General features: G+C 42.5%; 1 protein-coding gene across 1 annotated transcript in view; it reads left to right on the forward strand.

The window, feature by feature from the left end:
• The first annotated feature begins 14,398 nt into the window (after window positions 1-14,398).
• The window catches only part of KDM3A (lysine demethylase 3A), a 32,107-nt gene continuing 19,154 nt past the window's right edge, over window positions 14,399-27,351 (forward strand). Inside the window, exons 1-8 of the mRNA XM_086464051.1 lie at window positions 14,399-14,569; window positions 17,248-17,403; window positions 19,597-19,707; window positions 22,328-22,430; window positions 23,304-23,428; window positions 23,923-23,995; window positions 24,079-24,167; window positions 26,359-26,510. Coding sequence (XP_086320177.1) covers window positions 14,399-14,569; window positions 17,248-17,403; window positions 19,597-19,707; window positions 22,328-22,430; window positions 23,304-23,428; window positions 23,923-23,995; window positions 24,079-24,167; window positions 26,359-26,510 — 980 coding nt within the window. The remainder of the gene's footprint in view (window positions 14,570-17,247; window positions 17,404-19,596; window positions 19,708-22,327; window positions 22,431-23,303; window positions 23,429-23,922; window positions 23,996-24,078; window positions 24,168-26,358; window positions 26,511-27,351) is intronic.

The following is a 27,351-nucleotide window of genomic DNA, read 5'->3' on the forward strand; positions in this document are numbered from 1 at the left end:
CCAGGGCAGAGTAGAGGAGGAAGATTGCCTCCCTTGAACTGCTGGCCACACTCTTCTTAAGGCACCCCAGGATACCACTGGCCACAAGGGCACATTGCTGGCTCATGGCCAACTTGTTGTCTACCACAACTCCCAGGTCCTTCCCCACAGAGCTGCTCTCCAGCAGGTCGACCCCCAGCCTGTGCTGGTGCCTGGGGTTATTCCTCCCCAGGTGCAGGACCCTACACTTGCCCTTATCGCACCTCACCAGGTTCCTCTCCACCCAGCCTTCCAGCCTGTCCAGGTCTCACTGAATGGCAGCACAGCCTTCTGGTGTGTCAGCCACAGGTCTGTTCCATGCCTCCAAATGATCTGCCTGACACTGTGTATGTCCTAAACACCCTGCTATGGACAGCTTACAACAGATACGTATCTGTTGTAAAAAGAAAGGAAACAGTTCAATAAAAAATTATGTATGAGCAAAAAAAAATGGTGATCAGAAAACAGATTGTCGGAAGAGAAATCTTCTGGATCAAATCGCATAGGCTCCTGTATAGCAGGTAAGAAGAGACTCTGCCTCCCCTCTTAGGGGTGTGACATACCCTTATTTTGATGAAGCACTTCTTCCTCTGTCCCTACCAGACAAGAACGTACCAATTTATTTGAGAAAGACTGCAAACAAAGAGGAAGACATAGTGCTCAGCTATCTTGGTTGGATGCTGGGAAAATGTTAGCTTGGGACTTCCTCATAGCAGGTTCAGATTCTCACCATCTTCCTCCTGAGGCTTTTCTTCTTCATTCTTGCTCTCTGAATGTCTGCTGCAATCAAAAGGCAAGCACGCCAGACATGTTCCCTCTGTTAAGGAAAGGAAACTTCTAATAGAAGAACTGCAAGAGTGACTTCTAATAACAAGGCATACTCTCAAGACTGGAAACCAGCGGCAAGACCAAGCCTAGTCTAGCTTTAAAACAGGACATTTAATCATTCTGAAAAAGGAAAAGGGCCACTTCCTGGGCAAACTGCTGTGGACGATGCATACTGCATCGTCCATACATATTTCCTAAGAGGGGTGTTGAGAGAAACATGGCCAGCGCATGGCCCTGTGGTTTCACCAAGGTGCTATGCAGATGGGAATGCTAAAGAGAACAAGAAACTGTAAATAATGAGTGAAAGGGGCCTCTCTTATGAGCAGAAGAGAGGTTTTCCTCAAGGAGACAGAAAAGGAATGTGAAGGAGGCTATCGACAGCCCTAATTATGTTAGGGGAAAGCTAAAGGACCGCTGCAGACTGGTCTTAGTTTCTAGAGACAGGCTGCCTTCACTGACTGATGTAATAAAAGAATTGAAGTTAATAAGAGAGGAAGGAAAGTGAGCTGCTTTGCCATCCCTTGCTGAATCGCCTTTAACCAACCAATCACAGGCACTGCTTTGCTTAGGAGTATCCTGTATATAGGTGAAACTACTAAGCAATTACTAGACTACCGTGGCTTTGTAAAAACATGCTTTAATAACTGTATAAATGCTACTTCACAGTAAGTTTTAATAAAAATCTGCTATTGACCTTCAGGATCAATTTAAATCCCAGCACAAGCCAGGATGTGGCAACTACAGATTTCAATTTCATGCAGAGCCCCAAGGGAAGCAGAGGGAAACTAGCTGCACTGGCACACCTGGCAAAGATGCCTTCCCATAGGAGCTGCTCAGAAGCACTTGCAAGTGAGCAGCAACCTCATTTCTCCAGGGGTTTTCCCATACTTCTACCAGGGCTTTCCTCCTCCTCCCACAAGCCATAATACACCTGCCTCTCCCATGTGTGTCCTGTTCTGTTCCTCTCACAGTGTGTGTAAACCACCCACTGCTTTGTAACTGCTTTCTTCTCAGTTATAAATGTAAAGATAAATGCTGTGTGTCAAAGCACAGGGCACATTAAAGACACTGACGCTTATACTACGGATAGTCATGAATGTGAGATTCCACCACACTAAGCTAGTTCCAGTTCTATTTAATTCTGGAAAAAGTAAAAACAAAGTCAGGGAAAATAGGCCTCTTTGTATGGACAAGTTCTATAACTAGGTTTTTTCTCTGCAGTCAGAATATATGAAAAACTCACAGTATCATCCTGCTTCTCTCTCTCATTATGCGGCAGGAAGAACAAGAATTGTCTTTCCAGGGACAAAAAAGGCTAAGCTCCAAAACTGAAATGGAAAAAAATCAGGACATAAACAAACAACTTAGAGGCTTCAGAAAAAAGACAAAGGAAAAATACACCCACTGTGATAACAGTTTTCAAGTTACCTTCCATTGGCTATTTACAGAGGACTCCATCCCTATAAACATTGCTCCCTTTTGAAGACTTACAATATCTCACTTTAATGCCACTACTAATGAGACCAGACAATGGTTTCTTGGCAACTTACAAAAGTCAGTGACTGGTGTGGGAATAGCACATACAGCATTCCCACCATTTGGTACTGGGAAGTGGTAATACCCTGACATGTTTCTGAACGATGCATGTCTGACCGAGGAAAGCGGCAGTAGTTTTTCCCCACAAACAGCGATCCAGTCTGACCGCTTAGCACAAGATTTGAAAAGGCTACAGCTGAAAATGGAAATTGGGACTCACAGAAGTCTATACTTCAATACCACAAACTACTCTATATAGAGAAAAAAAGACAACAGCCAACTGCTAAAAAAAAAAGCCTTTGAGCTCCATCTCCATTTTCTGTACCAGTCTCCAGCCAGAAAACTGCAAGTTCCAACCTCTCAAGCTGCTAAGAGAAGCATTTGCAAGCACATGTTCTCCCTCCCTCTCCCTCCACGCTCCAATAAGAGACTCTTAATTGCAACGTAAGCAGGTGATGGAGTATTTTCTGTACTCTCTTTTCCCTCAGACCCCATTTCATCCATCCTCTGTTGAAAACACTTCCAATGTCTATTACAGCTCAGAGATTCTCCAAGTGCCACGGAAATGAAATGATCAAAATCAAGGCAGTCAATGGCACTGCCAACAGCAGGATCGTGAAGGTATATCTATATCCCATGAGAAGTGCGCCAGTGAATCATATGGTCTTCCCAGAACTACCCTGAAACCCGTTAGGACACTGATAAAGGTGTTGCTGTAGCAACGCAGAGCTTACTCTAAGGCAGCTACACAAGCATGTCCTCCATAGCCAGGGTGTGATTTTCAATTCACGACGAGCTCCATGCCGCTGAGGCTACACCTGACTTTGTAGCGTAACCGCCTAAGTTAGGTTGCAAGTAGCCTGTGGAGGTCACCAGGTCCAACCTCCAGCTCAAAGCAAGTCCAGCTTTGAAGTTGCATTACACTGGGGAGGGCCTTGTCTCCAGCTAATATTTTATAAAGCAGTCTAGACGCGACTTGGTGAGCTGTGGCTGTTACAGTGTACTGGGACATGAGGTAGTTTCAGCCTTACAACAGCTCTGCAGAACTGGTGTGGTAGGCAGAGGCCTGAAGCTGTCTCAGCACTGAAGTTGTCTTCCCTGCTGCCAGCAGCACAGCAGCTATCAGAGCGCTGTGCAACAGGTTGCGTTACAAACCTCTTACTGCTAACGACTAGGTCAAGACATCGTTCTTTGAATAGAAAACTTGGTTCTGCGGAAGTCAAGCGTAATCCTTCCATTCACCATAGGCAAGAGGATTCAAACCCTGGTTTGGGGCTACAGTAAACACACATGGTGGGAAGCTGCAGCCATTACTTAAGAGTTAATCCCTCTAATATCCTTTGTTAATGTAACTATGATCAAGTGGCATAGAACATATTCAACATACCCATAGGGTGCATGTTAGATTAACAGGATTACCTGATGATGGTGGTAATACTACTCTGTATTTATTCAGCACTTCTCTGAAGAACAGAAGGTACTTTTTAAAGGTGAGTAAATATTTGTTAATCCCAGAGAGGAAAATGTAAGTGCAAAGAGGTTAAGTAATCATGCCAGTTCCACACAGGAAACCAGGAGCAATATCCCTCAACGCCTGCTTTAACACAGCATTTCTTAAGCCATCAGTTGATACGACCTGCTCATGAAGTCCTAACAATTACAGCACCTCCTGGTTTCTCCTGCTAACAGTCTGCTTATAAAGCAACATTTCTATCGCTAGTTAAGCCTTTTCACTACTCACTCTTTGCTAACTTTGAAAGAGCCTACCAGACCCAGATAGAACCATATCAGAAACAGCATGGCCAGCAGGAGCAGGGAGGTGATCGTGCCCCTGTACTTGGCACTGGTGAGGCTGCACCTCGAATACTGTGTGCAGTTTTGGGCCCCTCGCTAGAAAAGACATTGAGGTGCTGGAGAGCGTCCAGAGAAGGGCAACAAAGCTGGTGAAGGGGCTGGAGCACAGGTCTTATGAGGAGCAGCTGAGGGAACTGGGGTTGTTCAGTCTGGAGGAGGCTGAGGGGAGACCTTATCGCTCTCTGCAACTGCCTGAGAGGAGGTTGTAGTGAGGAGGGGGTCTGTCTCTTCTCCCAAGTATCAAGTGATAGGACATGAGGAAATTACCTCAAGTTGCACCAGGGGACATTTAGATTGGACATTAGGAAGAATTTTTTCACTGAAAGCGTGGTCAAGCACTGGAACAGGCTGTCAAGGGAAGTGGTTGAATCACCACCCCTGGAGGTATTTAAAAGACATGTAGATGTGGTGCTTAGGGATATAGTATAGTGGTGGGCTTGGCAGTCCTGGGTTAACAGCTGGACTTTATGACCTTGAAGGTCTTTTCCAACCTAAACAATTCTATAGAAAGTGTATCTGGGGCACAAGCATATAGGTTACGATGGTAAACCTAGAAAAGGTACTGTAGCACATCTAACATGCTGTGCTATGGAACAGTCACATGCAAGCATTCTGAACCATATCTTCCATAGCCTGTGTTCATAAATTATTATTTTGCATTCCTTGTGTGCACAAAATAGGTGTGTTTAAAGCACTCTGATAAAATAATGAACTTTAAGAACAAAGTTTTCTTTTTTTTCCCCCTCTTTAAAAGATTCTTTATGGCCACAATCAATTCCTGTGATTCCTGTCTTTAGATATTATTCTTCTAATGTTCACAAGGTCATTTGTACCACTGGAAACCTGTGAACCCTGAACATACAGTGTACCGTTTATTAGCTTATTAGTGCCTCATACAGCATTCACTCGCAGTAGCTTTTGATAAAGAAAAAAAAATAAATTAATTCAATCCCAACTAACTTGGGCAACAATGTGTAAATCTAAGAGTAGCACAGACATCATCCCACTGGAAGATGTTCGTATCTAGTTCAGCATTTACTCTAAAAGAAAGGGTGGAACATAGATCAATAATCAGGGACCTCTACAGCAAACGAGGAAGATCAGACATCTCTAAGGGATAATTTGTCCCACTTACTCTAGATACTTATTTTAGTACGAATCTCCTTCTGGAGATGCTTCTTTTCATTCCCTGCAGAGTAACCCTAGACAAGGAGATGCCTGCTGGTGGATGAAGTTCATTAAATGCACATTTTTTGTATTGGCAGTTTGTGACCTACATGTTATACAAAGTGAGACACATCCTACCCCTGCTGCATTCAGAGGCATAATGCTAATCACCTCCGTGGTGTGAGTCAGGGAAACTAACACCTGACATACAATCATGCCTTCTAAAATTCAAAGTCCTCCAATGATCTGCTGATTTTTTTTCCAACATTGCATTTAGAAAATCCCTTTCAGCTTCGCCAATTATTTCGATCTCTAAAATATTTTTCTACTTGCTTTTGAAACAAAGCCCTCTCCAGCCACCCCAAGGTAGACATACAGGTTTTAAGCTACTCCTCATTGTTTCTGTGTCCAAGTTTGTTAGACAACGGAGACAGCCTGGATTAACTTGGCCGTGTCTCTTATATTCTCATTAGGAAACTCGAGTTGTAAATTTTATTCTGTGCATAGCAAATAAGAGTAAGTAGCAGCACTAGAAACCTATGCTGCAGCACAAGTTCCTCTGCAAAGGAAACTGGAAAATGTCATTTCCATTTTTTGAACAACTGCAGTTAGGTAATTGTGCTATTTAGGGCGCTAGATATTGGGAAGCAAGAAAAGTTCTATTTTGCCTTCTTATATTTTTTAGCAGAGACAACCGACAAGACAGACTGTAATCTTCCTCTTACGAGAAGACAAGGCTGACATATGATCTCTTAAAAAAATCAGCGGATGAAATCCCTGGTTTCACAGGAGTCAGGAATTTGCTGTAGAACTACTGTTTTAATTTTAGGCCCAAACCTCTACTGCCAAAGTCTAGGGTTTGGAGAACAGCCATTAGTCTCTGACAACTGTGAAGAGAGACAGCTAGGGAAAAGACGCTATTGAGTTTCATTGACATGTAGTTGACTTGGGGAGCTTTACAGAGAGGAGTAGGGAATTACTAAGTGCTTCACAATGATAAACACAGTGAACTAGATCATAATTACCAGCACCAGGATCAATGCCCAGCTTCAGATCAGAATTCAGTTGCCGCCCCAGTGGCCTGACAGCTGTCCAGTGCTCGCCTCCGCGGGGCTGGCCGGCCGTGCAGAGGAAGAGGCCTCAGCACAAGGCAGGAGAGCTGACACTGAAGGAGCATCGGTAACAATCAGTAACTTGGAGCTGTACCTATTTTTTAAGTGATACTGCTGCATTTGCTCTAATTAAGCTGCAAAGAAATCACAATGCCCATTTCCAACTTCTGGACTCCGTACAGGGAAGGTGGGAGCCAGTTTGAAGGTACAGGTGTGTCAGCTGTTTTGACTTTGCTTTGAATACATTTTACTCAAAATCTCTACACTTGCATATTATTTCTTGCATTGTCCCTTTCTCTGAAACAGAAGACTCAATCCCAATTTAATATTAAATACCTTCTGGGAAAAATTCTTAGCAGCTGCTTCACAATCATGCTTTTTTGCTCCCTGGCATTAGGGAACATAAACACTTACTAAAGTTTAAAAGGAAATTTGAAGATTAAAATAATGTTTAATTAGTAGCTATAATATTCATCATCTTTCAGGTGCACAACACAAAGCAATTCATAAGAATGATTATTGTTCCCCCATCTTACAGAGAAATTAGGTGAATTAAATTATCTGCCTAATGACACACTTAAGTGTTACATTTCAGATCTGGCTCCCAGTTCTGTGCTATACCAACTAGGTCACATTTAGCAACATACAATTTTTTAATATTCCCAGTTCTATATTCACCAACATCTGGGATCTTAACCTTTCACCCTCTCTTTTTCTCTTCTTCTCTTTTTCGCTCTTTTCTTTTCTTTTCTTTTCTTTTCTTTTCTTTTCTTTTCTTTTCTTTTCTTTTCTTTTCTTTTCTTTTCTTTTCTTTTCTTTTCTTTTCTTTTCTTTTCTTTTCTTTTCTTTTCTTTTCTTTTCTTTTTTTTTCTTTTCTTTCCTTTTCTTTTTTCTTTTCTTTCCTTTTCTTTTCTCTTTTCTTTCCTTTTCTTTTCTCTTTTCTTTTTATTTTATTTTTTCTTCTCTTTTATTTTCTCTTTTCTTTTTATTTTATTTTTTCTTCTCTTTTATTTTCTCTTTTCTTTTTATTTTATTTTTTCTTCTCTTTTCTTTTCTTTTTTCTTTTTTCTTTTTTCTTTTTTTTTCTTAGTTTCAGTGATACTGAAGCTAGCAGCATTACTTTAGCTTTGCTAACATTGTATCAGCACTACAACATACAGAATTTCCAAAAAAAAAAAAGGGAGCATTTTTCTCTTCACCCTTGACACAAAAAGATGTATTTTCCTACTACAATCAGAGTTACTCCACTAGCAGGTAAAATATACAATGTTTGCTGCTGAGTATCCATCGCTCCAGTTCAAGATAGAGTTGGTAAGTGGCAGGACAAAAGAACTAGAGTCAAGAAAGCCAGCGTTCCCTGCAGGGAGTGGAAGGATTTGCAGAAGACTCAAGTGCCTACAACGTATGCATCAAGATCCATCTCAAGTGCTTTCTTCCCACTGGAGTCAAAAGGCTGAGCCTCTTTTTACGTGAATACACATTCAAAACCAACCAAAGTTCTTGTCTGAAGTGCACATAACTCATAACTCACAACAATCACTACTTCCTCCCATGTTCGCTATTTTGTCAAAAAGTACATTAAATTTCTGAGGCCGAAAGTGTCCCAAATACTTCCAAGGAACACACATGTGGTTTTGAAAAATCAAAAGCAGCCCTGTGAATTTTGTCCAAATGATCCTAGAAAAGTACATAGCAGGCTACCTCCATATCAGAAAAATTTCTATCACCTAGTCTAGGATTCACTGACCTGACACCTACACGTGCCCAGGAGCCCGAGCTGCCAAAAGTTCTTGTCAGAGCCACAAAAGAATGGTGTAACATTCCTCTCAAGGGAAGAAGCTCAATCATAAGACAGATTTGTTTAAAAGAAACAGCAGGAAGCACTTGTAATAAACTTCAAGATCCTCTCTGGCACTGGCAGGGAGCGGTGTAAAAGCTAACTGGTCTTTGCCAAATCCAGGTTATGTTATTTCAATGACCGTAGAGTCATTACGTTGGAATAGACCGCAAAGATCACCAAGTCCAACCGTAAATGATGAAATGGATGTTACAGTAGCAGAATATGAATAATATGATGTGCTTTCAGTTTGTTGTGAGGCTTTTAGAAGTAAAGCTAATTAACAAGGAACAATTTTCCTCAGTTCATTAAATAATGTTGCTTGAAGTTCACTGCATAGCTTTACCTAACTTTCAGTATCTCCTTCTGTACACGGGTAGCAACATCACCAAGACACTCCTGCTGTTCTGGCGGTCTCTAGGACTTGATCCAACTATAGCCATCAAGATAATATTGATTCGCATTCTTTCATTAAAGAATGATACCCCAAACCCTTTGAATTATTAATTGATAATGTATTAACACCTGAAGGGAAAGGGCTTTTTTCTTCCAAAACAAGCCTTCTCCATCTGGAGCAGACAAGGAAAAACAAAATCGGCATGTAATTACTAACCACACTTTATGTCTAACGTTTGCTCGTGGTTATTCTTTAAAGGTTATTGCATCACTCTTTCTATAAATACCTGTTTAACTTTAGAATGAATCTGAAAAATTTAATTTCCAATCCCAATCCCCAGACAATACTTAACATCCAATTAAATAATTAAATCATCAAATGTTAAATTAATAGTCAATTAAAATTTAATAGTTGATCCTGATTTATCATCCTGAAAGTCCTCTCACAATTTCCTGTTTCTACAGTTGTGATAGCAAATCTAAGTCCTGCTAATTCATAGCTAGCAAAGAAAAGCAGGTTAGTCCCCACTGCAGCACACGTATGGTAGTGAAAAAGTGTAAGTTTAGCAATTCTTATGGAATTTTTCCTTCAACAAGCAAACTTACTTGCACAGCATATAATATACTTTGTGTCAAAATACGTGCTTCCTTTAGCTTTAGACAGGGAGAGAATACTAACTGATGTAAGAAATAAATTATTTTAACTTATGGTAAAGAGATAAGCATGGAAAAAGAAGAGCCAGAACAAGTCCTGCTAGTCTTGCAAAGCTGATCCCAGTGAGGTGTGCTGAGGTGACATGACTGTACCTGAGAAAAGAGCTTATACAGGCTTTTATCTTTTCATGCTGTAACTGGAGCTAGACTGCATAGGAGTAGTAACCGATCTACTTTAGCTACTTAAGGGGTAATTAAACGACATCAGTTTGATGCTAGTGAATAAGAAAGCTTCTGGCAGTCTGTAATCACTCATTCCTTAGCACTGTATCTCAAGACATACTGGAGAAATGAAACTCTTCGGTATTTCCCAAAGCCCTGCTCCTACTTAGCATGGCTGGTATTTTTGTAGTCCGACCATAAGCACTTCCAACTTTAATTACGCATCCTTACACCTTCATTACTAATCATTAGAAGACAAAGCACTTCATATTCTTTTTCTGTGCTTGTACAGCCTCCTATCCAAAGTGGCTTGGGTTGAGACTGAAGACCTTTAAAGCGTTGCTACAGTAGAGATTTCAAAAAACAGTACCCGTAAGAACTTGCACTGATCTTTGTTTGTTGTAACTGCACGCAAACCTGTAGGCTTCTCTTGAAAATGCAGCAGCAGAGCTCCAAGAAACAATCTGACCCCACTTACCACAGAAAACATCTCCTGAGAACACGGCGACATGACGGTTAATGTCAGCTACTGGCCCTACTCTGAATAAAACGTCCCTTTCTTGCAAAGTGTCTGTGATTGGTGGTATCAAATACTTTTAGATTTAGGAGACCAATTTTCAAGCACAAATACTTGAACAGCACATCCAGATTTTATATGCAGAAGAGTAGGCTTAAATGCCTGAATGAGGAAATTTTTTAGGCATTGATAGTTACAAAATTGGCTACTGAGCTTTACTGCATATATCATTAAATTCAAATTTGTCTTCACCCAAAGCCTCTTGCGCTTTTTCCTAGTGATACCATGTACAAGAGAAAAGTACTTTACTTAATGGTGGCTGAAAGGCAGAATTTATTCAAGTGTGTTCTGAAGTTACTGTTTAAAGAGCACCTGTTTGCAGAGATTACTCCTTTCTCAAACAGGAGCTAAAGGCTTACCGATTAGCAGTTGAACCCAGTAGGCAGCGATGGCTGTAGAAAACTACGTTCAAGACTCCTTGCAAGCAGAAGACTAGGTTGAAATCTGCTGTTTTGTAGTTTAATCTATACTGCATGTTCACAGCACTAGTTTGTTTTGCAGGTACTTCGAAGTGCATTTTGTTCTTGAGAGCTGTATATTATCCAGAGTGAGACAGCTGCACCCGTGCCAGTATCACAGTATTAGTTTGGAAGTGATTTCTGAACATTTTGCTATCTTTGTTGACACACTGAGGGTGGGCATACATACACAAAATATTTCTAGTAGACATTAGTTTTTGTGGAGACTATCATGAGCAGTTATAAAATAATCAAGCAAGAAAAACAATAGTATTTATTCTCCTTAAAATCCTGGGAGATATATTCCAAAACTATGCTACAAATTCAGAGATGTTTATAGTCACAATTTAAAATTTCGTATCTTTTACTTTTCGAACCAGGACTTCACTGGTTACCCCATATTTTTAAAAAAGCCAGGTAATTTAAAAAAGATATTTAGTCCTGATCTAACTTCTTCAAGAAATGAAGAATCCCAGGGAAGAGAAGCAAGTAGGTAATTATCTTTCCTGCTTAAAAAAATATAATAAAATTTTAAGTTATCTGTCTTCAACTTCTAGCCCCTGTGTTTTAAATATCTCTCTTTCAGGACTGAAAGCATACCCTGAATGCTTGATTTTTGTCCAGGCTTCTGTCAACTTGTACTCTGTCTGCTTCACCATCTTCTCTTTTGGTCTCTGCTGATTTGTTCTACTTTATGAATATTCAGAATGTTGCATTTTGATCACTCGACTTTTCTTTTAACACCATTTCCGATATAAGTGTAAGTTCATTTTCAAGGTCATTCATGGACTGTGCCACTGTAGCTGTCACCCTGCGCTGGCTCTTCTACTCTTGGCCCTCTAAGCCAGTACCAACCCAAACCACATTTTAAAACACCTTTAATCAACCTTCATGCTGCTCTTTGCATGTGGGAGCTGCTCATTCACAAACTCCACACTGTTGTCTTTCAAATCTCTCCTTAAAGCTTTCCTTTATTGCGGTGCTAATGGGGAAAAAATATTTACCATTAGGCAACTGGAGTGCTACCCACAGTTTGATCTATTGCATTGGCTAATATCGCTTCCTTATTGCCCAGCATCGCTCTTCCTGTATGTATGAATCAGCCACTCTTTGAGGCAAAGTGTTGTGTATGCATCAACTCTAGGGGCTTTAAGTAAGGCGGGTAAACAACACACTGTATGATGTACACATTGTACAGCTGCTGTTACAAGAGCCTAATACCTACCATGAAACAAGTAATTTGGTAGTTTCAAATATAGCTTGCTTTATACAACACCTTATCACAAATTCCATTTTGTAAGTCTGGTCTACATACTAAATATTTAAATCTGAGAAGCAAACATACCTGTTTTTCCTTTCAGTGCCTGCTAATGGGTATTCCTTCAGGCTTCATGCAGTTGCTGATATATTAGACTCGTCTTCTATTATTCATTTTTGTTTGTTTGTTTTCCCTGCTGAAAACGCTACATATTACTAGGTCATCTTATTGCTAGGAATTACTGAAGAGGCCTTAAAGTTATCAAGGAAATCGGGCTGCCCAGTTTCCATGGCTTGAAGGACAGTAACTCCCTTCATCACAGCACACAACGAATTTTTTGTGCCTTTTGATTTCATATGTGAATGTGTTTTTTGAACATAGGAGTAGAGAAGTGGCCAGTGGAAAGTCCTGAAGTGAATTGGTGAGAAAAACTTTAAAAATGCATTGAACACAAGTGTGGAACTGGCTTCTTTGAGAAAATGGAGGATGAGACCAGAACGTGGCAGGAATATCCCACCTGCAGCAAAGCCCCCGCCGTTGTTTGATGGGGATTTTTAGAGCTCAGACATCTCTTGTGATGGGAGGAACCGCAGAGAAAGCATAAGCTGAACACCACTGGTTTCCAGCAAACTGGACAACTCAACAACTTCTTGGCCTCTGGTACTTTCTTCATTTTTGGTCTTCTTCTTCTTACATCCTCTGGTGGGAAATCTTCCGGTAAAAGATGAGCATGCATGTCTTGCTAGGTCACTGCAGAATACAACCATATTCCCAGTTTAACTAGGTTGTCTTACGACCTTGGCTACAGCCTTTCATAAGGGCATGCAGGTCTTGTGTGAAAGGAATGGGGGATCTGAGGTGGCGGAAGCCATTTCCTTGTAGGCAAAACTACCCAACCCAGGTCAACTGCAACCAGAGCCTCTCTAAAGCCCGCCATCCTCCAAGGAACCTCTAGCGCATGTTATTTTTTCCCTCGCAACTTCACCCATCACGCAGGAGCCGCCTGTTCCCAGGCCCCCCCGGCCTCCAAACCACCCAAACAAGATGGTGGCCTGTGAGACACTTCCGCCTCGCCTCCGCCCGTCCCTCGGCGCGGCCGAACCCCTCGTGCGCAGGCGCAGAGGCGGCCCCCGAGCAGGTGGCAGGCCTTTTTTCCCCATCTGCGCGTGCGCAGAAGGCCGACCGCAGCGCCCCCGCAGGTGCACCTTGCCGCTGTGCGCTTGCGCAGAAGCACCCCACAGGTGCCCCCTCCCCCTGTGCTATATCTGAGTACGCCGCGAACCGCACGTATAAGCCGCCGTTTCACGCCTCTTGCTTCCCTCAGATCCTTCCGCCGTCTCCGAGGGCGGCCCCTATGGCTCGAGGCTCGGCTCGCGTGAGGCACGACACAAGCCTCAAGGCGCGCTGCGGCCTGAAACGTGTTTGTTTTTTCCATTTGGCCCCATCTTTGAGGTCTTCATGGACGCGGGCGGGCTGGCGGACTCCTTCCCTCGAAGCTTTGCGGAAGGATACCTTTTTTTTTTTTTTCTTAATCCGCCATCTGCTGAGCAACGGTTTCGGGGCGTGGCCACGAGCGCGGGCACCGCCCCTCCAGGCCAATCGCAGCGGGAGGCTTGCTGCGAGCCCCGCCCCTCTGGCGCGGCGGAGCCAATGGGAGCGAGGACTGGAGCGGCGGGGGCCGGGGCGGGCGGGTGAGGGGGTGTGTGCGGGAGCGCGGGGCCGAGTAGTAGCGGTCGCCGCAGCGGCTGTTGCTGGGGGCGGAGGGAAGCGCCGCGTCCGCCGAGCCGCTGCCCGGGCGCCGTGCGATCGCGGGGGGCGCCGGGGGGGGGGGGGGACCGGCGGCGGGAGCCGGCGGCTGGGGGGAAGGAGCAGGTGAGGGCAGGGGTGAGGCCGGAGGGGCTGTCTGGGCGGGCAGGAGGGGGTGTCGGTGAGGCGGAGAGGCGTCCGGAAGGCGCTCGGCCCGTTTTTCTCCTTCCCCGTCTGCCCCTTCAGCTGCCGCCTCCCGCTTCGGCTCCTCGGGAGGAGGGAACAAAGAGGCGGCGGGGGGGGGGGGGGGGGGGGGCAGGCTGAAGAGGCAGGGTGGCGGCCGGCCCGGGTGGAAATAGCTGGGAGCTGCACTGCAGCAGCTTCTGGTATTTCCTTCCACCCACCCCCACGGAGGCAATGATTAACAGGACCGTGGGCAAGGAGGCATCCCGCGGGCGGCTGAGGGTTCGCCTGGAGCCGCTGGAAAGGCAGCGGGGGAGGGAGGGAGGGAGGGGGGAGAGGAAGAAGGAAGCAACGCTGCTCCCGCCCGCCTTGGCCCCCGCGGCTCCCGGTGAGGGAAGGCGGGCGGGGGGCGAACCGGCGGGCGGGTTGGGAGCGCGGCCTGCCAGCTGACCGCCGCGACGTTTTGGGTGGGTGGTGGGGTTTTGTTGTTGTTGTTTATTTTCTCTCCTCCTTCCGTCGGTTTCCTCCCTGGAGGCCTCCCGATGAGTTAAAATGGTGCTGAGGCTCGAAGGGAGCTGGTCGCTGCTCGTGGGGAAGAGGTTCCTCAGCCTGTCGGAGGAAGACGACAGGTCGTGGGACATCCATCGCATCTCGGAATGGCCCTGGAAGTCGGGCAGGATCCGAGCAGTTTCGCACACGGACATATCCAAACAAGACCTGAAGGTAACCGGGAACTTTCAAAGAGACCTTCTAAAACGAGAGTGCTCACCCTGTGACCTGGAAACTTTGTGTGCGTGCGTCTGAGGGGTGTGTACACACAGGGACATGGACGCTGTTGTTGGGGGGGATGTGTGTGCGCATACATATACACACAGGCTGTTGAGGGGGGAAGAGAGAGGTTGTCTTGGTCAACTTGCCTGCTTAACATGCTTGAGAACATGCACCTCTGACTAAAGCCCCCGACGTTCTTGTACTAATGCTGGGAATTACCTCAAACTAGTTATGAGTGTGCTTTCTTGCACCAGCATTTTGAAAGCTTCAAGTTTTTATTGCACCCGTTGTGCCTAGGTTTTATTTCTGTGAGTTTCCTAAATGTAATTTAAGATCTTGTCCGTTGTTGAAGGGGCTTTTTCCTAGAGGTGAAACTGAAACACTCCGATGTTATTGGGGTTGGTGACTTTTCTTTCTTGCTCTTGGGAGTAGCTGGTGATGAACAAGTACTTCTACTGTCTTGAAAGACGTACCAAATTCATGTTGGTGTGGAGGTTTCTTGGACTCTTCTTGCATGGTTGTCACTTCTTAATAATGATTAACAGCAGGATTTTTAAATTATTGCAAGCTTTGTGTAATTTGTAAACTGTATTTTGGGTGGAATTCAAGCGACTTTCACAGTTTGACTGTGAAGCTCTTAGGGGCTATTTGGCAACTGTAGTCAGTAGAACTATTCAACCATGTCTGGGCAATGGCTACAGTATATGAAGTTCTCGCTAAGGACAAAATGCTGTTGTAGTAACGGTGTCTTGTTCCATGGTCCTCTTAGTTATTTCTACGAAGGGCTTTGGTGGCAGGCTGTTCTGTGACAGCGAGAACAGTACTACCTGTCAAATAAAACTGTTTCCTTGCCCTTTTTTTGATGGGAAGAACTTTGTGAGCTCTGATTAACTGAAGAAGCACCCTCTCCTTGTCAAACAAAGAGAAATTGTCTGTGTTTCTAACTCTCTTCCCAAAGTGTAAACTTTGTTATGAAGAGTCCCGAGTTGTTAGAGGCCGAGCTTCTTGTTGTGGATCTGCAGTAGGGGTGGAGCTTTGTCCATCTTTGGCCAGCGGGGCTGTGCCCATGCCATACTTGGAGTGAGGAGGAGGATGTGGCTGCTGCAGAAAGCTCTTCTTAAGGACCTTCACTGGCACTTAAAAGGAGAAGGAGCAGGTGCCCTTAGGCACTTCACTGTGAGCCTTGTCACTGGTTACGGTTCTGCCAGAAGCGATTGACTTCATTCATTCTCTGGTAAAGAAGTTGCAAAGTAGACAGTTGAGGCGTAGAGAGCTTTTGTACCAAAACACATGCCACCTCCTTTCTTCTCTCACAGCTCTGTGGAAGAGTAATGTATAGTTAGACCCCAAATACTAATGGATGGGGGCGGATGGGATTGTCTAAAGGACTAGAAATATTTCATCTGTTTGTGTAGTGTCAGGAGCAAGCTACAGAATAGAAGGACTGTCAACTACTTTTGAAAGTGTTTTCTCAACTGTATTTTCCTGTTTGTGTGGTGGTGATACTACAGACAAAACAAGCAAGCCATTCTGGTTCTGGTACTTGTGTTATTTGCTTATCTCTTTCATTGTTGCTGTGAACTTCAAAATGACTAAGTTCATTTCTGCACCCATTAGTTTTACGACTCCCGTCTGCAGTAGTGCTGTTGTGTGTGCATGCTTTTACTTGCCTTTTGCCTTAGAGGGAAACTAAACATAAGGGAATGTTTCTAAGATTCACTTAACTGAAGTTTCTCTGCTGTTAGGGTAGATTAGTTAAATATGTTTAGACTGGGTGGTGATGTTTTATGGGAAGAGGGCGTGATTTTTCTGAGAGTAGTGTTCTTTACGGAGACATCCCAGTTCCTGTATTCAGGCAAAGTTGTGTTTGTGGTCTTTCCCAGTCCCTTGCTGATCTCCCCGCGTTGCCTATGAAGGAAGGGAAAAGCCATGCCAAAGAAATTGGTCAAGGCACCGTGTTTTTGCCGTGAGGTGGCAACTGCTTTTCTCTTGAAAAGTTTGTGTAGGTGCTTCAGAGATTGGAAAAGATTAAAAACTAGTTAAAAGCAGGCAGCAAATGACCACCTTCACATTGTATTATTTGATCACCTTTACTGGCTTACTGTCATTTGTGCTTTCAACAAATTAACTAAAGTTATTCTTTGGGACACTTATTTTAAAATATTTTTGGAAAAACAGCTTGTTTATTCAAGTACTCAAGAGTTTGTGGAAAATGCATGTGCCACTACTGTATACAATCCTTAAGAGTTTTTTTGGGGGGGGATGGGGTGGTGTTTCCATGACTGTAAACACTAGTGGCAAAGTTAACACATTTATCTGTCCTTGAGCAGCAGAGGACTTTTTGAGATGGGAAGGTTGTAGAGTTGGAGTGTTAAATATTAATGTTTTATGCGACAGTAGTGGTGAGAAACTACTTAACATTGACTGTCACTTCTAAAATACTAGGTCAGCCTGGGATGCTTTAGTGATTGCTTGATTGTGTGATAGAAAGGCAATGATCATGGTTTCATTATGAGTACTTCTAATGATTTTTTTTTTTTGAGGAAATTGGTGTTTGCTTATCCTTTTTCATGTTGTATGTGTCTGAAATTTATGGTTAGTCACTCCTTCACTTTGTTTCCTTTCTGTAGATTTGTGTAGAATTTGATGATGAGTCATGGGAAAAGAGAAGATGGATAGAAGTCTACAGCCATAAAATGAAAGTGTTCCTGGTGGAGCAAAAGCTGGTACTGGCTGAAAGAAAATCTCAAGCCAATTCTATGTCTCCTGTCCAGTGGCCTGCAATGGCAAGTATACGCTTGGCCTAACTCCCTCGGTTCTGCAGCTCCGTCTTCTAAAGGCTGCGTTGTTACAAGTGTGAATTTCTCAAGTACAGCTTCACTCGTGTGGTCTAAAGGGAGACTAAAACCCTTTGTGCAGCTAGAGCTAGGCAGAGCTTGTAAGCATTTGAGGTTGGTATGTTGTGCCTGGAGATACAGGAATGTATTTTTATGACTTTACTTCCCTCCCAAACCACTGTTCTGTAGAATGTTAATTCCTTCTCCCTCTAGTCTCGTGTTTCTGACTTCTTTCATGAAATGGCAGTTAAGAATAGAAAGACAAAGGGTAAATAATAGGTTTCTGAAGGTAGCCTGTATTTTTATCTTAAATTCTAGTTTTACTCTGCCTCAAGTACTGCTAATTCTTCAGTGATTCTTGATCTGAGACAAAAATAATTTGAATGACTCTTACTTGATGGCTGCCTGCCATTAGGTAACTTGTGAGATCTGGATTTTGCACATATCAAAACCAGTGCTATGCTGTGCAAGGAAGAGAGCTAAGGTTTCTGTAGCTGCTGTGCATGGCTGGCTAGGCAAATTAGCCAGCAGAGGTGAACAGGGAACGCTTCTTAACGTATTCAGCCAGTGTAGTTTTACTTGACTACTTTGGGTGTTGCTGCTCATAAAGTAGCTGTGAAATAAATGAAGATGTAAAGTTGCTGAACATTAATTATGCTGAAGTTGTAGTCCATGTTTAATGCTGTTAACTTCTCTAGGGATACAGTATGCAGTGTAGTTCATATTGCTGTGTTTGAGCTGAGCTCTTAAGCAAACCCAATCTATGCAGATATTTACTGGAAGTAGGGCCGAACAGGATGGGAGAGCAAGTGGAAAGATGAATCCTTAATTTTACTTCCTGACCTGTACATTAATATCAGCATTTCTACTGGAAGATTTTGCTGACACAATGATCTGAAAACCTGCTTGTTTAAACTTAGCTGTTGTCCCTTTCCAAGTACCTGAACAGTTCTTGCCGGATACTTGTCTTCATTATGCATAAAGCTTCCTTCATGGTGTGTTTGAAGTGTCAGTTCATGCAGTATATGTGTTCAGAGCTCATTTAGCAGAGGAACAATGCAGAATAAAGTAAAGCACAAAACAAGCTTGCCTTGGCAAGGAAGACTTCCTTCCCTTCCCACCACACAAGGCAGGAAAGAAGGGGTCAAAAAAGGGATATGTGGATTAATTTATTTAAATGTTGATCACAATTTAGTGATTCGAGTATATGGGAGAGTATGTTTCCAACAAACGGAATAGCTTTGCAGAACTCTTGTAATGTCCAGACACTCCTGGGGACTCCCTTTCCTCTCATGGAGTTGCTGCCCCTTTGCCTGTGCTGTCCTGTCTGAAGCAAAAACGACAAAGGGGAAGAAAGTCCTTTGCTTTGGTTGGTCCTTTGGAAACCCAAACACATGCTCTATCAGAATGGTTTTCTTTTTTTCTTTTAAATGAGGCACAAATGTTCCTTTCAAGTAGGGAGAAGTTATTCTTGCCATTTCTGATGTTGCAGGCTCCTGATGCCTACCCACTCAGAGCTGTTACTGTAGGACTAGACATCACTTAACCTTGAACGTATTAGGAAGAGTTCAGAAGCTTTTCAAGGAAATTTTTGTTTCTTGTCTCTTCTTAAAGCCTTTGGTATACCTGAACACAACTTCATCGTTCTGCTGCAGTGGTATAACAACTATGAGGCTGTCAAAGTCCTCATACATGCCTAAACTAAGGTTTCAGGGTATTGTCAATGTTGCAAGAGCTTTGAGAACTTTAATGTAAGCTATGCAGCAGGCCTTCCTTGGTTTGCTAGGTATTGCCCCTGCCTGCCATAAGGAGGGTTTTCGTTAGCATGTCCACAAGTAGAACTCTTAATATTAGTAAACTCTTCATGTTGAGATCAATGATTAATGATTGTTAGTGACAGCCACCTGAACTGAATTCCTAACTCATTCTAATAAATGAAATTAATTTCAAGTGTAGTCCAGTAACTCCTCTACTAGGCATATATTAGAGGTTCTGTTAGAAAATTCCTTTGTTTCAGGAATTGCATGTAGATGTGTTATCTTAATAGAGAAATAGATACAAAACTAATAAAATTTTTTAAATGCAAATAAGGAATGATGAGATCTTACTCTGTTTCTAAGAAAATGTTTATCACTTTTCTAGACTTACAAATCCTTAGTGGACAAAGCCGGTTTGGGATCAATGGTTTCAGTACGCTACCTTGGTGAAGAGAGATGTGTTTTTCTTTCTAAAGACCTTTTGACACCCATTCAGGTAACCTTGTATGGCATTGTAAAAGTGGAAGATAAATCTTTTATCTTAGTATTTCAGATATGTCAAGTTAATATAATCTATATGCAGACTTTAGATGGGTAAAAAACTTGGAGTAGGTGTTTATTGCTGTAACTCATAACTGTCAGTTCTGAGTGTAATGTGTTGTTGATTAAAAACCTTCTGAAGCTTATCCAGAACATGTTCACATAAGAGATGGAGGAGGGAGTGTGCTAAGACAGATACTCAGCTCAGGTGACAGGAATTGCATCATGTTGATGGTGGGGATGATCTGGAGTAGTTTCCCTCTGTTCTTGTGAACATGACTGTTCTTGCTATCAAAGGAGGTACAGGGATGCCTGGAATCACAGAATCATTCCGGTTGGAAAAAACCTTTGAGATCATCAAGTCCAACCACCAACTCTACCAAGTACACCCCGAAGCCAGATCTCCAAGCACCACATCTAAATGACTTTTAAACACATTAAGGGATGGTGACTCAACCACCTCCCTGGGCAGCCTATTCCAGTGTCTGACAACCCTTTCAGTGAAAAATTTTTCCTAATGTCAAGCCTAAACCTACCCTGGTGCAGCTTGAGTCCGTCCCCTCTTGTTCTATCATTAATTACCTGTGAGAAGAGACCAGCACCAACCTCTCTACAGTGTCCTCTCAGGTAGCTGTAGAGAGCAATGTGGTCTCCCCTCAGCCTCCTTTTCAGACTAAACAGCCCCAGTTCCCTCAGCAGCTCCTCATAAGACTTATTTTCTATGCCTTTCACCAGCTTTGCTGCCCTTCTCTGCACTCTCTCCAGCACCTCAATGTCTTTCTTGTATTGAGGGGCCCATAACTGCACACAGAACTCTACCAATGCAGAGTACAGGGGGACAATCACCCCCCTACTCCTGCTGGCCACACTATTCCTAATACAAGCCAGGATGCCATTGGCTTTTTTGGCCACCTGGGCACACTGCAGGCTCATGTTCAGCTGGCTGTCGACCAGTACCTGTTCTACCTGGCAGCTCTTCAGCCCCTCTCCCCAGGCCTGTAGTGCTGCCTGGGGTTGTTGTGGCCCAAGTGCAGGACCCGGCACTTGGCCTTGTTAAACCTCATACAACTGGCCTCGGCCCATCCATCCAGCCTGTGCAGGTCCCTCTGCAGAACCTTCCTGCCCTCCAGCAGATCAACACTTCCACCAACTTGATGTCGTCTGCAAACTCACTGAGGGTGCATTCTGTCCCTCCGTCAAGATCATTGATAAATATGTTAAACAGAAGTGGCCCTAAATAAATAGAATAATATATTAAATCATGCTATTTAATAGAAACACATCACTTCTAATCCTAAACAAATGAGGAACTGGGCAGGATGTAAATGAGATGGTTGAATTATAGTCCCTAAACTGAGCACAAGGAGGAAAGTTTGTTAGTGAAAATTAGGTTGAAACAATTGCCCTGCGTGATGGACTGGTCAGGCATTTTGCTGAATATTACCTGCTAATGATGAAGGATTTAACCTTTTCAGAAAACTACTCTCAAGACCTCTGAACAGTCTGAATAAAAATAGTAATAGATGTCCCATGTTGACACTGCTAGTAGTGCCATCATTAGTGTTCTACTTCAACTTGTTAACAGTCAGCAAATGGACTCCTCTTGAGAAACTAACAGAAGAATCATTTAAAGCTAAATTTGTGTTGTAGATTGTTGTCTTGCCTGTATTGGCTCAACAAGAGTAGAGATTTCTTTATGTAGAAGCCTTATCTCAATCCTGCAGTGGAGAAGATTGCTTTTCTGGCAGCCGAATAGCAGTTTCTTGACTACTAGCTCTTTGGCCTTCTGCTTCTTACAAATACCAGAGCAGTGCTTGGGACAAAAAAACAAAAACAAAACCAAAAAAAAACCAAACCCACAAACCCAAACAAAAACCCACAAAGCAAACCAAACAAAACCACCCTAAACCCCAAAACCTCCTTTTTTATTAGCACTCTGAGCCACTGGTAAAAACTTGCTCTAAACTTTCCATTTCAGAATCAATTCCAAATGTTGTCCAGCAGCTTGTTTTAGATAACAATGGGGGAAAAACCCCTCGAAAATGAGTACATGATGCTGAATAATTATGCATGATTTAGATGTAGCTGACTGATTTCGTTCATACAAACATTTTATAATGGTGTCTTGAGATGGACTGGATCCTGGCGTTGTTATCGTAGGTAGAAATGTAAAACTTGAAATATTTGCATTTACCTCTGCTCAGGACTACTTAGAAGTTGCTCCTTCTGAGAACTTAAAATCCTAAATTAGAAAATGAATGGTTCAATTAAACTTAGTGCTCATTAGCAATGTAGTAAAACAAAGCCAGACTGTTTTCAGAACAGTATTAAAGTGGAGCTGGAGTGCTCGCTTCAGTCTGGCTTGCAGATGGCCAATCCAGATTAGTGGTAGGGGAATGATGTCTGCCCCGACAAATACAATATCTTAGGAGCTGAAGGAACACAGAGTAATGAGCAACTTGGACTAGTATGAATTGCTGCTATCTCATGTCTAAATATTATGGGGTTTTGTTAATCAAAAGCATTGTCCTTAATACCAACTTCTATATGTTTGGGTTTTTTTTTTTTCTAAATAGGATGTGGACAGTTCCAGGCTTCCTCTTAAGGATGATCAAAATGTTAATGAAGAAATTCAGGCTTTGGTTAAGAAACACCTAGATGAAACACGCTTGGTACAAGGTACAAGCATGCTCTGTTGCAGAAAATTCCTGGCAATAAATACACAAGTCAAAAGGGAAAGCTTTGCAGTGGTGGTGTAAATTACAGTAAGCTAGTTTAGGGATAAAAGCTTTTTTTAAAATACTGATTCCACTTCCTTTTGCAGCAGTGAATGCAAAATGGGAAGGATTATAGAGATTTAAGTTTCACGTATTTCCTTTGTAAGAGTGAGTGCGTAATTTAGGCATGTAGATGGCCTGGCACTTGTGAAAGATATCAAACTTGTAGCAATTCTCTTGTTTAGAGTTTATTGTTTCAAGTAGCTTGATTTATTTTCTTTTTCCCCCAGTCTGCTGCTTGTTTATAAAAACTTCCGAAGTTTTATATAGAGACAACTTTTTTAGTCAAGTTAAAATTGTTATTTTTAGATTTGCCAGCTTCAAATTCTTAGTTACCGGGTTCATACAAGCATATTTGTAGTCACGTGCTTGTATATGCAAGAAATGTCTTACTTGTATGGAAAGGTGAATATTGCAACTTCAAGCTGTCATTTCCAATACCATAAAGAGGAAAAAGTCACACCTAATCACTGAATCCTCGTCTGTGTCCACTGATCTGCCTTGCTGTCTGAAATGTGGAGGTCAGTCTGGCCTCTGCTGTGTGTCTTAACCTCCAGAAGACTTCATTGAACTAATCCAGGAGGGAGGGAGCTGGAACACACTTTTATCATGCTTCCCCCCCCACCCCCCTCAGCTATGTGGAAGGTTCTCGGTTTGTTTTGCTTACTTGCATCTTGCATGCAGTGCTGTTGGCAAATTCATGTTGGTGACTGGTGATCTTCATGCTCCCTTTTTCTTAAGCTCTCTTTGCTTGTGTGTTTTCCCATTTTTTAAGGTGGAAAAAGTATAATTGGTTCAAAAATAAGAATTTATAGCCTGGATCCATCTACTCAGTGGTTCACAGCAGTTGTTGTCAATGGTAATCCAGCTACAAGAACTCTAGAAGTCAACTGTCAGGAGGTAAGAACCAGCTGCTGTGGGTTTACAAACTGAGATGGGGCATGGGTGAGAGCTTGCAACTATGTCCTCACCAACACCGTTTTTTAATTCTGTCCTTGCTGTAATAAGCTTAAAAAAAATGGGGATCAGTGTGGTGCAGAATAATCTATTACCCCAAAGTGCTTCTGTATGCTGCTGGTAGAATTATCAAATAACAAATGGCCTTCTATGCAAAATGAGGGAGACCTGGAATTTTTATTTGAAAAGTGAGGCAAACACATGATCCTGGTTTCTTTGCTTTCCATGCTGTGCAGACAGTGAGCTGAAGCACCAGTTCATGTGCATATTTTCATGCAGAGACACTGTCACAACAATATATTGTTAAATTTATCTTGGTATTCAAAGAAGTTGAGTGTCTAAGCCTAGTCTATACCACAACATCTAAGATAAATACATTCAATCAGTAACTTTCACCTCTCTGAATGGCTCCTTCTGTGTTTTTGTTCCTTTCCAAGATTCCAGCTTTAAAAACTCTTGATCCAGAGTTAATTCATGTTGAAATCATATACGACAACAATGGAAAATGTGGTAAGACCTATTATTGTTTGTCCTTCAACACTATGTAGCATATTTGTGATAAACAGACTGATCTTGATCACCTTCTCTTCCAGATAAATCCAAAAGAATTGGGGGCGTGAAAAGGAAGTCATCTGAGAACAGTGGAAGTGTTGACGCTAAACACACAAAATCTTCTCCTGAGGTAATGTCTTACTGTGTTATATATGTCTGTTATATAATGGTTGTCATTTCTGAGAACAGTCTTAAGTAAGGATTAGATAGGAAAGTGGAATAATAAATATAATCCCTGGGAGGGTGTGGTGAGTTCTTTGAAACTTGTCTAGGCATGGGTAAATCGTCTCGCCTTGTGATAATCGGAGAAAAAGTTACTGAGCCTTGAAAGTTGTTTTTTTAACTGTGCTTTTTGCCCCCTCCTTCTGCTTAGGAGTTAGCCTGCCTGATCATGTATTCTGTCGTGGGAGAAAAAGCAAAGTAGTTCTCAAGTTTATAACCTTTGCTTTTCACATTCTTTATTTTGTATTTAAACACAAAACCTTCAGCTACACTTGCGTGCTTTGCTGATTCAAGCTGCACAAGCAGCAACGCAGAATGTTGTTTCAGTTCAAAAAGGGAATATGACTACGTTTCTGGTACTTCCATGTCTGCATTTATTCCTTTTGTGAGTGACCTGCAAAGTATCACTGAGATCTAAGAAAACTGTCTCAAAGGCCAAAAGGCTGTCTGGGTAACAATGCAAATGAAAAATAGTGGCTTGGCTGAAGGTCAGTACTTCAAACTTGCCCTGTAACCTTGCCCCAGCATTTCAGACCAGAAATTGCATTTTAGGCAGGAGTAGCCTTCTGGAAGCTCTAGAGCAGTGGTGGGGTGGGAGGGTTGGGGTTTGTTTCAGTTTTTTGGCTTTTTGTTCTTGACTTCTGTGCAGTCAGCGCTGTGCAGTCACCTGTGTAGATCTGGCTAATGACTGGGTGTCATTAATCAGTCTTTAACGGCTTCACAAAGATACAGCATGAGGTAGCAACTACAGGGTAAGATTCCTCAATGAAAAGTGATCTGTCTTGTCTTTACCGCTGAGGAAGAGCGTGCAGCACATCAGCATGGAGTAGCTAGTGCGGTGCAGTTGTACCCTGCTTGTGTTGATTCTATTGCTTGTGCTTGAGGACCTTCAGCCTCTTTTTGGGTGCTCAGTTGGCCATTCTTTGTCTTCCTTTGGGTTCGGCCGTTGAGCCGCCTGCTTGATACGTGCAAAGCTGCTCTTTATTTCACATTCCAGATGTACTGCAGGAGAGTTACTGGGGTCTGAATTGATCGCTTGTTTCACCGTAGTTTTTCCTTAAAGTAGTGAAGTTTCTTCATTCTGATTTTCTCGTCTGCCTTCCTTCAAAGGACTGGATCCTTTATCGCTCTTGTACTCTTTGGGAAATGTCTTGCAACTGTTTTGTCAAATTGGTTACAAGTGAGTGTACTTTCTAATGAGGAAAACAGAAGCTCTGGTTGTTTCTCTGATTGTGGTGGATGTGAATATATGGGAGTGATAAACTGAAGCCATATTTTTTGTTTTACTCAGTATGTGATAGTACTCTGATCTCTAATATGGAGTTAATTAATTCTAGTGGTTTTTTGAGAGCTTGTCTCGATGCCTGACAGGTGTTATACCAGAGCAGAAAGGAAATATTTGGGAGTTGATGGTAACAAGTCTGTAGTGTAACTTCAAGCAGTAAGTTGAGCATGTGGGAGTGGAATATGGAAGAGTTGAGGAAGGACCTCTGCAGAAATCTACTGGTTTTAAAAACACTTTCTAATTTGATAGGCCTGTTGTATTCCTAAAAGAATTGTATGTTTGTAAGGCTGGTGATTCAATCAGCACAGGGTTTCTTTCTTTAACACTTTCTAGAATCCTGGTACAGAGATTTTCTCACTACAGGGAAGTTCACATCTAGATTTTTGGTCAGGTTGTCAGACTAACTTCACAGTTTTAATTTTCTCTAGGAATTTCAGATGAGCTCTGAAAGCTACATCTGAATTCTGATTACTGCAATTATTTTAGAACAATTATTGCACTGGCAGTTATGAAGAGCAGAGCTTTCTATCTTCCTTTCCACTTTCTTAGTACACCTTCCTTTCTACCCCCCAGAAAGTTTGTGGTTAATTGGGGGAAGATGAATTAACATGAACAGTGTTTCATGGAACCTATAAGGTGTAAAAGGACACTCTAAGGTCTTTCCATCTCACGGACTGAGTGAGGAATGGTCTTCAATGAGCGTCATTAAACAAAGTGAGAAGGGCTTTAATGTATTTTTCTTTTTAAGCTGAACCTTGCAAAGCAGTATTTCTGTTATCCTGAATTTTCCTAACTGTTAAAATCTCCCTTGCAGGTTTCTCCCAGTCAGGGCCATGTGCAGTCAGTACCAACTGTGTTGGGTGAAGCATTGCTAGGATGTACTCCTGCTAACAAAGACCAAAGGCATCAAGGCCTGCCCCTGCCAGCTAACTCACCACCCAATCTTGGTGCAGAAACTCCTCAGGGGTAAGGGATCAGTTTATGCTTTTGCAGACTTCTTTTCCTCCAAAAATAACTCCAGTTCTTGGCAAAACAAACTCAGAGGTCATTTTAAAGAACTGTAGTCTTCTGTAATATTGGCATAGGAAAGTGTTAGACTTTATTGCCCTGGATGTGTAATTTACTTGTTTATGCCATATTTTTCTTTGTCTTTGGGGTGGCTGCCCTTCGATGACACAAGCCATCTGTAAACTGATGGTTATACGTAGGTGTGGTGCCTACTTTTTTGTCAGACACGTTCCTCCTCTGCCCCCAAGAAAGGCAGCTGTCCTGTACACTACCTTCTTGCAGATCAAGTACAGCTCCTCAATTATATTTCTGTTGAACGCCAGTGGCTTTAAACTTCTTTGTTACCCCAAATTCTGTCCCCAAAAATGAACATAATGGTAGAAATAGTGTGACAGGAAAATCCAAATTTTGTGTATTAGCTTTAAAATAAGTGGTATAGATTCTTTTTCCCCTTGGTTTTGTGTATGTATCTCCCAAGATCATATTTTCTGCATTTGTTTTCCTCATTTGAGGTTTTTGTGTGGGAGTGGTTTTACCGTCTCTGATATAGACTTGTAGTGCCAGCCAGAAGTTCCTCAAGTATTAGAATCTTCTCAGACATGCAAGTGAAATGCATTTGATTATACAGCTCTTGCATGGAGAAAATGAGCAAGTAACTGCTTGATTGTGAGAGGAGGTAGTGGAGTAGCCACGATACCTAGGTTTGTGTGTGCCTGCATGTGCGTACAGTTTTGTTCTGTCCCACTCTTTAAAAAAAAAAAAAGCCTAAACACAAAAAAAGCCTCAAAAATACAAACCC

This window comes from Leptosomus discolor, chromosome 4, assembly GCF_034619465.1.
Source record: "Leptosomus discolor isolate bLepDis1 chromosome 4, bLepDis1.hap2, whole genome shotgun sequence".
In the NCBI taxonomy this organism is placed as follows: Eukaryota; Metazoa; Chordata; class Aves; order Leptosomiformes; family Leptosomidae; genus Leptosomus; species Leptosomus discolor.